General features: G+C 36.1%; 1 protein-coding gene across 2 annotated transcripts; it reads right to left on the reverse strand.

Annotated features, from left to right (window-relative positions):
• Positions 1–5,623: 5,623 nt before the first annotated feature.
• LOC103931467 (SUN domain-containing protein 1) lies at positions 5,624–10,669 on the reverse strand. 2 transcript variants are annotated; one of them, XM_048586317.1, is made up of 3 exons: positions 9,306–10,669; positions 7,225–7,288; positions 6,012–6,131 (listed from the first exon to the last, which is right to left on the reverse strand). In XM_048586317.1, the coding sequence occupies exons 1-3, from the start codon at positions 10,368–10,370 to the stop codon at positions 6,118–6,120; spliced, it is 1,143 nt and encodes a 380-aa protein (XP_048442274.1). In that variant the 5' UTR covers positions 10,371–10,669; the 3' UTR covers positions 6,012–6,117. The 2 variants fall into 2 exon arrangements, with proteins under 2 accessions (XP_009339239.2, XP_048442274.1); XM_009340964.3 differs by lacking the exon at positions 7,225–7,288 and having other exon boundaries at positions 5,624–6,131; positions 9,306–10,668.
• Between the last annotated feature and the right edge of the window lie 5,503 nt (positions 10,670–16,172).

Genomic DNA, 16,172 nt, shown 5'->3' on the forward strand with positions numbered 1-16,172 from the left:
AAACAGATATGTTACTATGTTAGCATGTATTTAAGGACGCTACCAATCAACACAATCAAAAGAAAAACAAGCACAAAGAGGTGCTCAAACACACAGAGAACGAACGCAATGATCGTGAACTCAAGTCAGAAAAGATTTTTGAGAGGGGAAAATGCCTTTTCATGATAGCTGGTTCACAAGCTATGATACTCCAACATCCAATAGATGCTATTGGTGCAATAAAAGCAACAAAGTAATCACGCCATAAAAATAACTCGAACTAATCCCATGGAGTTGCTTTGCAAAGGAAGTATGCAAGCACGTCATAGATTTATTGTACAAAAAGTTAAATATCAGTAAGACTATTCAGTTTCTTTTCTTTCTTAGTGGAGGTCCTTGCCACTAACCGAATAACATAGAAAACAACGCATGTTTAACAAAAGATAGTTATAGTAATGCTTTCTAAACATACAGAAAGCAAAACCATGACAGATATTGGCAGAAGTAACTATAATATTTGCAACCCATTTTGCCATGCCTGACCATAAGACAGAGGGAATATGTAACTTAATCAGAACGGCAATTGTTTATATAACTAACATAAGATATCAAACATGTTTCTTTTCAGACGCAGCATTTCCATATATTATACTTAAATCAGTTAAATAAATGTAACTTAAGCACTCTAGTTTGTCCATCAAAGAAATCAAATAAACTTGCAAACATATTCCAGTTAGGACGCCAGGTCAAAACTAAACAACCTTGTGCATAATAGCAAACAGACAAGAAGAATCAAAGGTTTTTCTTGTCAGAAAAGTACACATACAACTCTATCATATCTTTTTACCACATGAATCCAGAGGCAAAGAGCGTAAACAGCCTACCTCAACTAAAATTCATAAAAGTAATAACTCGGTTTGTTATTGGCACTTCAAAAATCTTATTTGCACTTCAAACTTTCTATAATTAGTAAGAAAATTACACTTGTGAAAAGTGTAGAATGAGAGTTTTAGAGTGCTAATAACAGTTCCTTTTGTTTTATCAGCCTACTATTCAAAACCAACATAGACTTCTTAAATAAAGGAAAAGGATCCTTGCCGAATCTTTTTCCTGGGGATCCCGAGAATCCTGTGGTCTTGATCGTTCATCGCGCGGTCAGAAATCATTTTAAATTTTAAATTTAAACTTAAATATAAATAGTATCTAACGAAAACTGACCGCATGATATACGATGAACGGTCATGATTATGGAATCCCCATGAAAAGGAGGAAAAGGATCCTGATCCTTTTCCTTGTATAAAATAAGGAGACTTGAAAATATTAATATAATAAAGAGCATGACCAAACTCTCCAAAAAATAGTAGGAAAAAAGACATGATTAAAGCCCATTCCGTAGGTCCAAAGGAACTAGTTTGCAAACCAAGTTAAAGATCTTTAAAAATACAAGCCCGCAAACACACGCACACAACCACACATAAAGTTTGAGATTACTCCATGTATTGTTAATTTTATTTTAACTACAAAGGCTTTAGAGATTTATGATGTAAAACCAGCCGCTATGTTTTGACATTTTATATTAGTATAGATTATACAACATAAAAAAAAAGTAAGTCAGCACATAAAACTACATACGAATCAACGCTGTAATAGCATACCACATTGCTTAAAGTAGAAGCAGATGAAGGCTGCCCATCAACAAACTAATAGCAGAGATAGCGAAGGATTTCAAATGAGAATATAAATGCAATGAAACTTGTCACTTTTTGTGACAGATTCACAGGTCCAAAACCCATACAGCCTTCAGTGTAATACATGCCTTTTTTTTTTTTTTTTTTCAATTTGTAGATATAGAACCACTTTCGACCTAAAAATCAGATAGCTCTACTAAATTGACAACCATTTTAACTCTCTTGACAAACACCCCAGAGCATTAGGAGCTTCCACTAAGGCAAAGCCTAGGGAGGGCAAGACATACGCAGGCATAGCCTGTTCTACCTAAGGTAAATAAAAATACAGCCTAAAGATAATTCACCTAAATTAGACTACTTTTGAACCCCTTCCGGAAATATTGCAAATTCAAAGTTACATGTTGTATTAACAAGGTTCTAAAAGACACTAGGCACTAGTCGAGCGGTGGGCTGGGGGCCTAGCGCCTGGGCGGTTAGGCAGAGCTTAGGTGGGCGCCAAGGCAAACTAGATGAATTTAAGTAAATCCATTATGCTTCATATAAATAAGTGTTTGTTTATTGATTATACTTAAAATATATATAATTTCATTATAAACTACAAAATAGAATGACATATATATTATAAAGTATTGGAACATAATGAAAAAAATGGGGAACAAGCATATAATTTATGTTCATTTAAGTATTCAACAAGTCTCTTACAATTTATTGAGAAAAATAAAATGCAAAATGAAAGTTATTTATTTTTTATCTAAGTGAGTCACAATCCATGCCGATCTGGACGGGTTAGGCACCCTTTCTTAATACTCAAATGCCTAGACAATAATCAGGTGTCAACATAACTAATAACCGAAACAACTTGGTACCAATAGGGTAAACACTTCAAATTTCTGAGAACAATAGCTACAATAGATATACTCCTGCATGAAGGTTATTGACTATACATTTCAATCCCACATTTCCTAGCATATTATTGCCTGCAAGATAATACCAACAGACCTTTGAAAAATCTTAAAACAATGTCTACATTTTATTGAATTTGTTTCTTTGATGGTTCAAAGCTACTTCTTAATGTGAAGGTTGACGGAAGTTAAATGATATCCAGCATGACAAATACAAAAGATAAAATACACTGAAACAATGCATGAACAAACAAAGACAAAATAGTGAACAAGAGCATCACCTTTGCAACATGTTCCAGAGTGATAGCCTCGGGAATGATGGCAGTCCGCAGATTAGAGAGAGAGCAGATAGAGGAGAGAGATTCACGTTAATATGTGAAGTGTGGACTTGTTTTCTTAGTCCCACATCGACCAGCTAATCAGAAACTTATTCCTTTATATAGCTGACCCGTGCAGCTGCAATTGCCGAGTTCAGTCACGTGAACTTGTAACCCAGGTGGGGGCATTAAGGATGGATAGGAGGGGATTTAAGGAGAGAGGTCAGACCGATTCCTACGCGCATCCTGGACGGCACCTGGCACAGGTGTCGGGCGCGTGGATTGATAAGAAGCCCGCCCTGAAGCAAGCGCGATGTTTTCATTCCACCTTGCAAAAGGGGTCGTGTCTTACAGACCTTCCGCCGCGATGGCAGAATTCTGGACCCTCAGAGGTTACTTCTAAGGGTAATAACCCCGTTGGCTTAATCAGAGCAACGGGGGGTTCTTACCAGCGTAGGTCTCCCTCTCTTCAACCTCAACCTCCATCTTTTTAATTTTTTTTACAAAAAAGAAAAATCTTGAATGAACATTAATAAGATGTTTATTCACACAAGATAAAAAAGCTAACAGAATTAAAAACCCAACAAAGAGAAACTGCACAATTTTTTTTTACAAAGAAGAAAAATCTTGAATAACCTCGCCAAAACAAGTTAAAAAAAAAAAAAAAAAAAAAAACATCTTTTTTAATTTATTTTTTTTTACAAAAAAGAAAAATCTTGAATGAACATTAATAAGTGTTTATTTTCGGGATGAATAACCTCGCGAAAACAAGACAAAAAAGATAACGGAATTAAACACCCAACAAAGAGAAACTATAGGAAAACATCACGAGGTTTAGAGGTTTAAGAGTGTTTGAAACTAAGGAATGATGACAAAAGATAAGAGTTGAATCAAAATATTCAACTAACAAAATGCAGTGAACTCAAATTAGTCAAGTCATCAACTATAGGATTCATCTTACGATGAACATGAAAGAGCTCACAATTCCATTTCTAGTGTAGAAACACATTTTGATTTCACCCACCAAAATATTTTGAGCAGCAGTTATAGTTGTTCAGGTGAAGATTTCTCCGGAGATGGCTCCTCAGCTCTTAGCACAGCTCCCCAAGGGTTGGCACTTTGGATGTGTAGTCGGGCTTCTTGCTTGCTGATGTGCTGCAAAAAGAGGATAAAGTTAGTTTTGAAATGTGCCTTTGTAAGGCCTTAGTTTTAGGCCTTGAGGCTCGCAATCAAAACTAACTGAGTGCTAGGTGTGCCACTGCTATCTCAGTATAGCAGATGTAGAACAAGTGTGTTTTAGTCGATTACTTGCGCCCCAAGTTACTTGGACTTCTTGTTATCAAAGGATGTCGTTGATGAGTTAAGTCCACATTGAGTTCTTTTTCTTGCCTTGTGACCAAGGACTTTTAGTTTATAGTCTTGTATGTTCAAGTGAGGAAGTCCAGATCTCCTTAAGTCATATACTCGGTTCTTGATTGGTTTTTTTATGAAGGCATATTCATTCGGGTAATCAGATCTGGGCACAAATGAGACTCTTAAAGTAGGAAAACAGATGGATATGACTTGAATACATGCTGGAGAATACATTAAGCAATAGATCTATTAACTTATAAAACAAAGAAAGAGCTTTGAGCAAGATTTCACCTTGTCGGGTAAGGTTAAACTTCTTGCAATCACTTCTCTTTTGAGTTTACAGGGTCGATATGCTAAGAAGGGATGGATGGTAAACAAGGTTTACACGAGAGAATCAATAATACGCCACTAGGGGTGATAGCAGAGCTTCTAAACTAGACAAAAGATGGCTTTTTGTGTGGAGTGATCCTAAAAAGAATTGAGATCTGGGCTGATTACAGTTTTTAGATGCAAATCTGGCTTGAGAGCAGAGTTTGTATTTTTTTTTTTTTTGTTTGATTGGTTGAGTGTCCTTGTCTTTGGGGCATCTTCCTCCTTTTATAGGTAGATTAACCTAACTACTGTAGCTTTGCTCTTGCCTAAAAATAATTGAAGGGTAGTGAGTCATCATCTTTTTACTTGTATTACCATTGAAAAGTGTTTTTTGACTGATTGGGGGTTAGTCCCCATCACTTGACACTTAAATCATAGGCACATGACCTATACATTAATGAGAAGCCGCCAATTTGTCTTTGGGCCTAATGCTGGGCTTCGGGCAAGTCTTCTATTAATTGGTGTTTTTAGGCCTCCACACACTTGCCGTCCAAAGTTCAAATATTAACCCAAACAATAATTTACCATTATTATCACATATTCTGTTTATTTCACGTTTATAGTTTTCATTTTTCGTTTCTACATCCTATAAGCTTCATTGTCATTTTATTTACACGCTAAAAAGTTGTTGAGCGATCGTGAGTTCTTTTATATTTCATACCAATTTTTTCAGTCGTGTAGTAAGTTTGGGTATTCATTTCCTCCAAGTTTTTTTATTGAGATAAATGAAACTTTTTAGCAAGTGAATGAAATAAAATAAAAACATACGGAGATTATTATTAATTTTTAGCTCTTTGAATTCCAATTCCACCCTAATTTAAAGTTCAAAAAAAATTAAAAACTTAAAAGAAAAAATAAAAACTAAATACTATTGGAAAACTAGGAACTGGTCATCGAACGTTGTATCGCAATTATTTGAATTTATTTATTTATTTATTTGTCTAAGGTTTCATTATTGTAGCCTGTGCCTGATTTCATTACGGAGCGCATAGAGAGGAAAACACAGAGAAAATGACATACACCTAACAATACATGGATACACGATTACTAGTAACACTAAAACATCAAGGAGACAATACACGATTTGGAGAACCCTAGAAACATACCACAACATCTCAACCTACCAAGCTAGAAATTAAAAGGAGAAAAAAATGAATTCACACTTAATACAAACGTGGCCTGAGAATGCTTCTGCACGAGTATGGTATGGAATGGCACTAACGCTACTGCTGCATGGCCATCATAGAAACAGCATTCGGTTCATGTCCGTGCACTCTCAATCGATATATGCAAGTATGAGAAGGGCTTCCATGGTTGGATGTGAAGTCCAACCTCACTGTGTCGACAAGGTCAGACACTGCCCGGTCCAAGACATCGAATGTCTGTGCATTGCTTTTTTCAAGGTCATAAGTAAATTCAGCTAGGTGAATCTCTGTATAGACTTCTGGATCATCCCGTCCTCGCAGCCACCCAGAGATCCTGCAGTCCTTAGGGGCACTCGATCTGTCATAAGCAACGCTCTGTTCAAAAATAAAAACAGATATGTTAGCATATTTTTAGGGACGCAACCAATAAACACAATCAAAAGAAAAACAAGCACAAAGAGATGCTCAAACACAGAGAGAACGAACGCAATGATGGTGAACTCAAGTCAGAAAAGATTTTGAGAGGGGAAAATGCCTCTTCATGATAGCTAGTTCACATGCTATAATACTCCATCATTGCAATATATGTTCGGTGCAATAAAAGCAACGAAGCGATCAAGCCATAAAAGGAACTCAAACTAATCCTATGGAGTTGCTTTGCGAAGGAAGTATACAAGCAGGTCAAACATTTATTGCAAACGAAGTTAATTTCAGAGTACAGTTTATAAAATCAGTAAGAACTATAAAGTTTATTTTTTATCTTAATGGAGGTCAAAGCTTGCCAGTACCCAAATAATATAGAAATCAACACATGTTTAACTAAAGATAATTAGAGTAATGCTTTCTAAACATAACAGAAAGCAAAATCATGACAGATATTGGCAAAAGTAACAACAACATCTGCAACCAATTTTGCTATGCCAGACCATACGACGAAGGATCATGTAAATTTGTTCATATAACTAATCAGAGTGGCAATTGTTTGGTCCATTAAGAACTGGAAAAAGACACAGAATGAAAATACATCCTAAAATAGTAAAAGACAAAAAATGTTCCCACAGACTAACGTTTTCACATATTTAAAATGGTGCCGCCTTACAACTAAATTTCATCGCAGCACCTTATTCTTAATTTAATCTGCAGTTAAACCAAAATATCCTGCCCAATAGGATTTAGGGTTTAGTTTACATCACAAGACCACATGTCTAAAGAATAACCGAGCAGAACCATACATAACTGGCACTTGAAGGCATTTAAAACAGGACAGATATACACACACTAGAAACTAAGAAATTCTGCTTGTCTACTAGGTGCTCCCCCGGCCAAAATTGCTTATTTAGAGTGAAAATTTTCCAATAACTATTCTAATTTTATGCACTGATAAATTATGAGTTGCAGTTCTAGTAGGCCTCATGATCCACATCAGTCCAGTGTTATAACTAGAGGATTCTGCTTGTTCAATCCTTACCTATTTGCTTGCTGCTTAAGTCTACAGATCCTAAACTCATTTTACAACCCAAGCCTCCCGTCACCTACCATCACAATCATAAGATATCAAACATGCTAACTCCCAAATCAAAAATCTTTCTTTTCAGACAAAGCATTTCCATATATTACACGTAGATCAATTAAAATAAAGGTAACTTGATCACTCTAGTTTGTCCATTAAAGAAATCAAATAAACTTGCAAACATGTTCCAGTAAGGACGCCAGGTCAAAACAAAACAACCTAGTGCATAATAGCAAACAGACAAGAAGCATCAGAAGTTTTTCTTGTCAGAAAAGTACACATACAACTCTATCATATGTTTTACCACAAGAATTCAGAGGCAAAGAGCGTAAAAAGCCTTCCTCAATTAAAATTAATTAAAATAATAACTCTCTCAATTCAAAACCTACATAGACTTCTTACATAAAATAATGAGACTTGAACTATCTATAAATATTAATATAATCAAGAGGATGCAGGCAAACGTTCCGAAAAGATTGTATGAAAAAAGACATGACTAAAGCCGAGTCTGTAGATTCAAAGGTTTCAGTTGTGGAACTGGTCAGGACCCTAAAAAATCATGGCTTGGGCTTAATTCACAAAATTGCAAACCAAGTTACAGATCTCTCAAGATATAAGTGCGCAAACACCCAAATAACCCCATATAAAGTTTGAGATTACTCCATGTATTGTTAATTTTATTTTAACTACAAAGGCTTTAGAGATTTATGATGTTAAACCAGTTTTTTGAACTTTTACATTAGTATAGATTATACAATATAAAAAACAAGTAAGTCTGCACATAAAACTACATACAAATCAACAGTATGAGAGCATACCACATTGCTAAAAGTAGAAGCAGATGAGAGCTGCCCATCGGTAAACTGATAGCAGAGATAGCAAAGGATTTCAAATGAGAATAGAAATGCAACGAAACTTGTCACTTTTGGTGAGAGATTCACAAGTCCAAAACCCTCTTGTATATGTCTCATAATACAGCCTTCAGTGTAATACATGTTTTTTTCAATTTGTAGACAGAAAACCACTTTAGACCTAACGAAGGCGAGTCTTCAACAAAAAATTAGATCGCTCTACTAAATAGATAACAATTTTAACTCTCTTGACCAACGGCCCAGATCATTAGGCTTCCACTAATGCAGGGTCTAGGGAAGGCAAGATATACGCAGGCATAGCCTGTTCTAAGTGAAGAAAGTTGAGGTTCCACCATCAAACCAATTGGCCATATAAGGAGTAGCCCAACTTACTTATAAGCCCATGCAAGGTCTCTCCTCCCATCAATGTGGGACTCATTCTCAACACACCCCCTCACGTGTGACAAATTTTCAAGCCTAACACGTGGAAAACACAATGGGGTGACGCGGTGCTCTGCTACCATGAAGAAAGTTGAGGTTCCACCATAAAACCAATTAGCAATATAGGGAGTAGCCCAACTTACTTATAAGCCCATGCAAGGCCTCTCCTTCCATCAATGACGGACTCAATCTCAACACTAAGTCATATTACCTAAGGTAAAAAAATCCAGCCTCAAGATAATTCACCTAGACTCTTCACAACCCCTCCCAGAAATTTTGCAAGTTCAAAGTTATATACTGTATTATGGCAAAAACATTAACTATCACCAACAAATTAACTAACATACTTCAAATTAAGAACTGAATCCGCCTAGATTAGCATTTTGAAGTCTAACCGTCAACATAACTAATAACCAAAACAACTTGGTACCAGCAGAGTAAACACTTCAAAGTTCTGAGAACAGTAACTACAATTGATCCACTCTTGCATAAAGGTTATTGACTATACATTTCAATCCCACACTTCCTAGCATATTATTGCCTGCAAGATAATACCAATAGACCTTTGAAAAATCTTAAAACAATGTCCACATTTTATAAAATTTATTACTTTGATGGTTCAAAGCTACTTCTTAATGTGAAGATTGACAGAATTTAAATTATATCCAGCATAAAAATAACGGGAGATAAAATACACTGAAACAATGCATCAATAAACAAAGACAAAATAGTGAACAAGAACGTCACCTTTGCAACATGTTCCAGAGTGATAGCCTCGGGAATGATGGCAGTCCGCAGCTTAACCTGGACAAATCCATTACTCCCTTTCAAGGGAAAACAATGGCCAGGCTCCCCAAAACTAGGTTTCAACATCTTGTCAGCATCGCCATGAACCCCATTTTTGGTACTCTTCAAGAACCAATTGCCCCCTTTCCCCACCAAATATGGCTCTGAATGCTTCACAACGGAAGCCCCACCAGTGGCCAAAGCATAATCCACCCTGCCAAGTCCATCCGCTGCATGCTTCTCTATCTCTTTCTCAACCACACTCCTCGCATAGGCCCTTATGTCATCCAAAGTTGCACCCAATTCACTATCTTCGCTGCCCTTCACCTTCTTCTTCAAATCCTCAAACACCTTTTCAAACTCTTGCTTCGACAACCACTCCACGCTCCTCAAATCGCTCACCGACCTCTCCAACCCTTCATTCTTGGCCTCCAATTTCCTCAACTCACCCTCCAATGCAACCCCTTTATCCTCTATCTTCTTCTCTATTTCTCTCCTCAACCCTCCAACCTCGCTCTCAATCTTCCGGTCCACAACCTCCACTTGAACCTGAACCATCTTTGTAGTGGTCTTCATAAACGCTTCCACCTCCGCTATTCGGCCTTCCAAATCCGAAAACGCCATGGGAACCCCAACCCCAGGCCCAAGAGCCAGTCTCCTGACAATCTGAAACAAACCCACAATCAGAACAAGCAGAATTAAGTTCTTGGAAAAGATTCGGAGGACGGTGACCCATCGAGGCTTGAGATCAGCGTCTAGGGTTTTGCGAGAGCGGCGATTGGAAGGCGGCGAAATGGTGGAATTGGGGCCGGTTTTCTTGGGTTGTGCGGACCGGTCAAGACCCGGTTCGCCTCTGATGGAGTGGTGGCTGAGATCTTTGGAATTGGTGGCGGTGTCGTCGGCTTTGTGGGTTTGGGGTTCGGCGGAGACAAGCTCGATGTTGGATGTCTTCTTATCGACGGCCACGACGTGTCGCCGCCGAGTCGTCACCGGGTTCGCCGTTATTGAAACGGTCGACGCCGACATTGGATTTGAGAGTTGGGTTTTCTAGGATTAGATTAAAAAAAACTTGAATTGAAAAGTTGAGGATTGAAAACGAGGGAAAATGGGGGAAAGCAAAAATTTAGAAGATAAAGGGGGAATTTTGGGTTTGATTTGAAATGATTGAACCAATTAGAGATCGAGCGATCTGAAAGAAATTTAAGAATTAAAAGAATGAGAAATTAGGAGTTTGGGCGAACCGGCGCGACGGTTTTGGGCGCTTTGGGTGTTTGAATCTCTCTCTCGACTGTGGCAAGTTTCGGATATGAGTTTGTTAAAACTTTTTTTTTTTGTGTGTAGGAGATTATAGTGCTGCCGTTCGAAATGGATTTTCTCTTTCATCAAAATCATTAAATTAAGGGATATAGATTCTTGAAATTTGGTCAAACGGTTAAAAACAAAAGCTTTTTAAAAGTTATTATAACTTTAGTGATTTGATCAAATTTTAAGGACGAATCACCTGATTTGGTGGAAGAAATTCGGAAAGAATCACTTTCTCTGCTGCACCAACTAATGTAATTGGTTTAAAAAAAATTATAAGTTTTCATGTAATTGTATTATTATACTTGTTTATCGGCCATGCTCTCTTGTGATTTTGCTGAATAAATTTTTATGGGTACGCGTGTGCGACAATTAGATTTTTGTTTATCACATAAGAAAGTTACTCTATGTTTGGGTGAAGAAATTTAAGATTACTAAGGAATTTAAAAATGACGGAAAATGAAATGACGAGATTTTATTTTTTAGAATTTGTAAATTTTCTTGTTTGGTCAACCTAAAAGAACAATAGAATTGAATACGGAATTTGTTATTTTTAATCTCTCAATCATAGAAATTGAGAAATGACACTTATTTACATGGATTTTCCAAATTCCAAGTTTTTTTTCCACGCATAAATTCTAAATTTCTATGTTTATGAATCCAAACAAGAGAATTAGTGCTTGTCAATTTATAAATTATGACTTTTACCAAAATTCCATGTTTATTTCCCTCATCCAAACATAATGTTAAGGTTTCTGTATAAAATTAATTGGCAATATGAGGAGTAGATCAACATAAGTTCTTGCATGGTCTCTTATCGATGTGAATTTTGTCTCACATTCTCACACGCTCTTTAACGTCTAGGTGAACAACACAAACAGAATAACATGAAGCACTTGTGTATCAAACTGCCTCTGATACCCTTAAAATTTGAGACAAATACTTGTGGCAAGAGAACCAAATAACATTTCATTCAGCAAGCTTTATAATGTCATCTATGATGGCTGGTTCTTCGCCATTAACAACACAAACAAAAAATGATGAAAAATGATGATCTCCTCGAGATCTCATGTTTTGCATGCGTTTCAACATCTTTATTTGTATCTAAAGTGATGATTGCACCACACTAACTTGAATTAGTTTGGACTAGATAAAAATCTTCCCCAAAAACCACCCAAATGGTATTTCAACATCTAGTGTGGTTATGAAAGTTAGTCTACGGCTTCAAATGTCTCTGTAAATCACATGATGATGGTTAGGATGAGGCTAAAATGTCTTCATAAATCTTTTTAGCTCTAAAAAAAATAAATTATGGTGGTGAAGCCACAAGCTGATCTCCTTTTAAAAGAAGAAATAAACAAAAATCTAAGAAAAAATTGTAGCATTGGTCCTTAAACTAAAAATTCATGATCATTGGTCACTCAACTTATCAAAACGTGTAGATATGATCATTTTTGTCAACTCTATTAAAACTTCTGTCAAAATGAGTCACGTGTAATGCACGTGAGATTGAACCAATATGGAAAACTAAATGAGAAAATTGTATAAATGGTCTCTTAACTTTAATCCAATTGGAGCAATGGTCTCTCAACCTTTACCCAATTGGAGCAATGGTTTCCCAACTTTAACCCTATTGTAGCAATGATTATTCTAACATTACTCGTTTTGACGGAAATTCTGATGGAGTTGATGAAAATGACCGTAACTGCACGTTTTGTGTAGTTAGTGGATTAATGGTAGTGAATTTTTAGTTGAAAAACCATTCCAATAAAGTTAAAATTGAGAAATCATTGCTACAATTTCCTCAAAATCTAATGCTTCAAATGCATGGCCACGTGCCATTGTGGATTCATTTGCTTTTGTCTTGTTTATTAGTTTAGCGCAATTATATTTGTTTACTAATTGAACATGTTGATGTTAAAAACTTTTCGTATTTGAATCAAAGAGTTTTGTGATGATAATCAAAACTGTTTTTATTATGAATCACTCTATGAAGATCATATCTGTAAAAAATGAATTAAAAGCAAGGTCGTTTAGTCCATCTGTTGAAGCAAATACATAGATGGTTCGTAGTACTTTTACCAATTTCGTTCATATGTTTTTATACTGTTTAATGACTAAACGGCCTTAGTTTTAATTCATTTTCTGCAAAGCCGGTTTTTATAGAGTGATTTATAATATGAACGGTTTTAATCAAAAACACGAAGTTTGATACATCAGCAAGGAACAGTTTTGAGTAGGAACTCTTACGCATTCTTTGAGTGGCCAAGTATTATTCTCTATTGAATACCTTTAAAAATCTTTCTCACTGTTGATGCAAATACTGAAAACATACGATTTGTATCCAAAATCAATTGTCAAGCATAGAAAGTAGTATTATTAACCCAACCACCCGTTCAATATGTGGGTTGAGTTGGGCTGAAGTATTATTAATTCGAACTAAACTGACTTACCCAAATAACAATTCTTGATCATGCATGTATATTACAAATAAATACATATAAATCTAAAAGTTATTAAACACACTTGTTATTTCAATAGTGAATTTAAAAATTAAGTAACAAGTAGTGATTATACAACACCAAATTCACATAATTTAAGCCAAATATGATATGTATTTGAGTTTTTTTTGTCAATCATACTCACCTTCGGGAGAAGAGAGAAAGCAAATAATCCTAAACTGTGAAACCCACCCAACTCAAACCGCCTTAGAATGGTTTAGGTGCGTTGACTTACCCATTTTCTTGAGTGGAAATGAATTTCAATAATGTCAACCCAAACTTATTGGATTGGCCAACTGGTTGAAGTCCAACCCGACTACCCAACGCCCACCCTTAAAACAAAAGATTGCAAATAAGGAAAAAAAGGGTACCTACAATATTTAATTGTCAAATGAATGGACGACCATAAGTTTTTAAATTGTTAAGGGCGGATTTGTAATCTCTTATGATAAATTAAGTAAACTTTTCCTTATCAGCCAGTTTTTTTTAATTTTATAATAAACGATAATACTACTCTAAAGTATACTAAGGAAATAGGATGAGCTTGAACCAATGACGCAATGAATTATTGAAGAATATCTTATTCAATAGGGCAATCCACCACTTCCTTGTCAACTATTTTTGACAAATCAACAATTTTATCTCTATCTATCGCACTGAGGTTCAAACTCTCTCCTTTCTTGTTTAGTTTAATAATATTACTTGTAATAAAAAATATATAATAAAGGTGAAGTTGTGATTTTACAAATTTTTTATAATTTGTCTCTACATATAAAGGGAGCACACTAATTTGGTGAAACTTTTAATATCGAATTAATATCAACACAATAATATCCAAAATAGGTAAAACAAAAATAAAGTAAAACAATTAAAAAAAACGCGTAGGCGTGTAGTAAGAAGTTCGTAAATAAATAATTAAAATATCTATTTTTCTTTCCAACCTTTTCTTTTTCCTATTATCGCTTCAACAATAATTGATTCGCATTCATACCATGTGTGAGATTGCTAGTTTGAACTAAGGGAAATGATTTTTGATTCCTATTATCTCATTATGCATTTATCTTTTTTTTTGTTGTAGATTTGCATTGAAAACTATTAGAAGAAAGGAGTGCAAATGAACAAAAACGAAGCGTTAAAGTCATTTTCATTGAAATAAATGAAGCTATAACCATGTATAGTAGGCATTGTAAGTAGACATATCAATAACATTTGGGTTAGAACGGCCAATTTTTTGATAAAACCAGCGGGTGCTTAAAGCATTTTAGCATCAATTCGTCGTCTACAGTGGTCCAACAGGGTCAAAGTTGGTCGAGATTTACTCCTGGGATGATGGGCTACAAAACCCAAGTGGTGGCATCAGCCATCGCTTTGCTGATTCACCGAAAAAAAGAAAAGGGTGGGCGGAGTACCATTGGTTTTCATCGGGTTTTGTGGTCTCGCATCGTAATGTACGGTGGTTAATCAAGGCGGTTCTTGGTTGGGTTTTGCAGAGGGGAGTGAGAGCTTCAAGATGGTGGTGGTGGCGTCGAAAAAATCCACCGGAGTTGGCCAGAATCGGTGTTCGAAAATGGGAGGTAGTAGGGGTCAATTGGGTTGGGGTTTCCGGGCTTTTGGGTTAGTTTCCTCAAATGGAAACTTCCTAATTTTGGTTGACTAATTATAGACTTACTACTAATAGTAAGTCCACATGTCTAAAAGGTCTCATAATTTCTGAGGCTCGTAACTTTTCCGTTCTAACTCAGAATTAAGGTTTATTTACGCTTGTGCGTTCGTACCATCGAGTACTTTGATAACATGGTAAAATAATAACCCATTTGCATCACTAATTGACGGTCAATGATGGTCAACAATCTTGCCTCAAGGGCATTTTTGTCCATTCACTCTTTTAAAATTAATAAAATCATAAACATAGGGATAGGTCGTCACATTTAGCTTATCTTAAAAGAAGTGACTTCTATACAGTAACTTTTAAAAGCTGCATGTAGATTGCTTTTGAAAACTGTTTTCATAAAAAAACGAAACTCACCTTTAATTCTTTTAATACCTATTTAGTTTTAGAAAATGACATTGCTTATCCTTGTACACATGCTTTTCTCCCTTGAGGAACAAGGTGACCGCACTAGTTAAAACCGCAACCACCACCCTTACACCACCACCATCACCTTTGTTGTTGCCACCGTTGCCACCATAATTCCTACCAATGCCACCATCACCTCAATTGTCACCACCTCTAACCGCTACCATTGTCACAGACATTGTTCCTACCATCATAGCTATCTTTACACGCTCAACATCAACACGTCACTATTGACACCACCACAACAACACTATCATTAACATTGCCATTACCAACACCACCATCCACCATTGTTATCCATGCTACCTGTATACCTCTACAACCACCAACATTATATCCCCGCCATTTCCACTACTGTTACCACAACCGTCGCTACTGTATATATATGTACATATAAATGAATAAATAGAAATAAAAATGTCTTGAAAAGGTCCCAAAACTTAAAAATAGGCAGATGGAGCATGGAGTGCCACGCAGTCGTTTTCTGTTGCATTTGAGTTTTTAATTTTATTTTGTGCCTACAAAGCATATCCCATATCCCACTTTCACAGCGTTTTAATTTCTTTTGGACAAAACTCTCGTTCGTTGGGTTCACTCTATTCACACCTGCTCCACTGCCTGCCCTTCCACGCTTATTTCTATGGGACGAACTGTATCAGCCAATACAAGTAAATCTTTTTTTTTTTTTTTGGGTATAATTTTGGAGTCAAAGACTTAAAAATTACAACCACTATCAAAACTAGTAAACAATTTTAATTTTTTAAATCGATCCGAGCTATGTGACTAAAACATAACGCTCGGTTATGTGACATCTGACATAACGCTCGTTATGTGACACCAAATATAATGCTCTATTATGTGACGTCTGACCTAACGCTTGATTATATGAAGTCTGACATAACGCTCCAATATGTGACGCCTGACCTAACATTTGGTTATGTGACATCT

The sequence above is a fragment of a genome, unplaced genomic scaffold (genome assembly GCF_019419815.1).
Source record: "Pyrus x bretschneideri cultivar Hongxiangsu unplaced genomic scaffold, Pyrus_bretschneideri_v1 Contig24, whole genome shotgun sequence".
Lineage (NCBI taxonomy): Eukaryota > Viridiplantae > Streptophyta > Magnoliopsida > Rosales > Rosaceae > Pyrus > Pyrus x bretschneideri.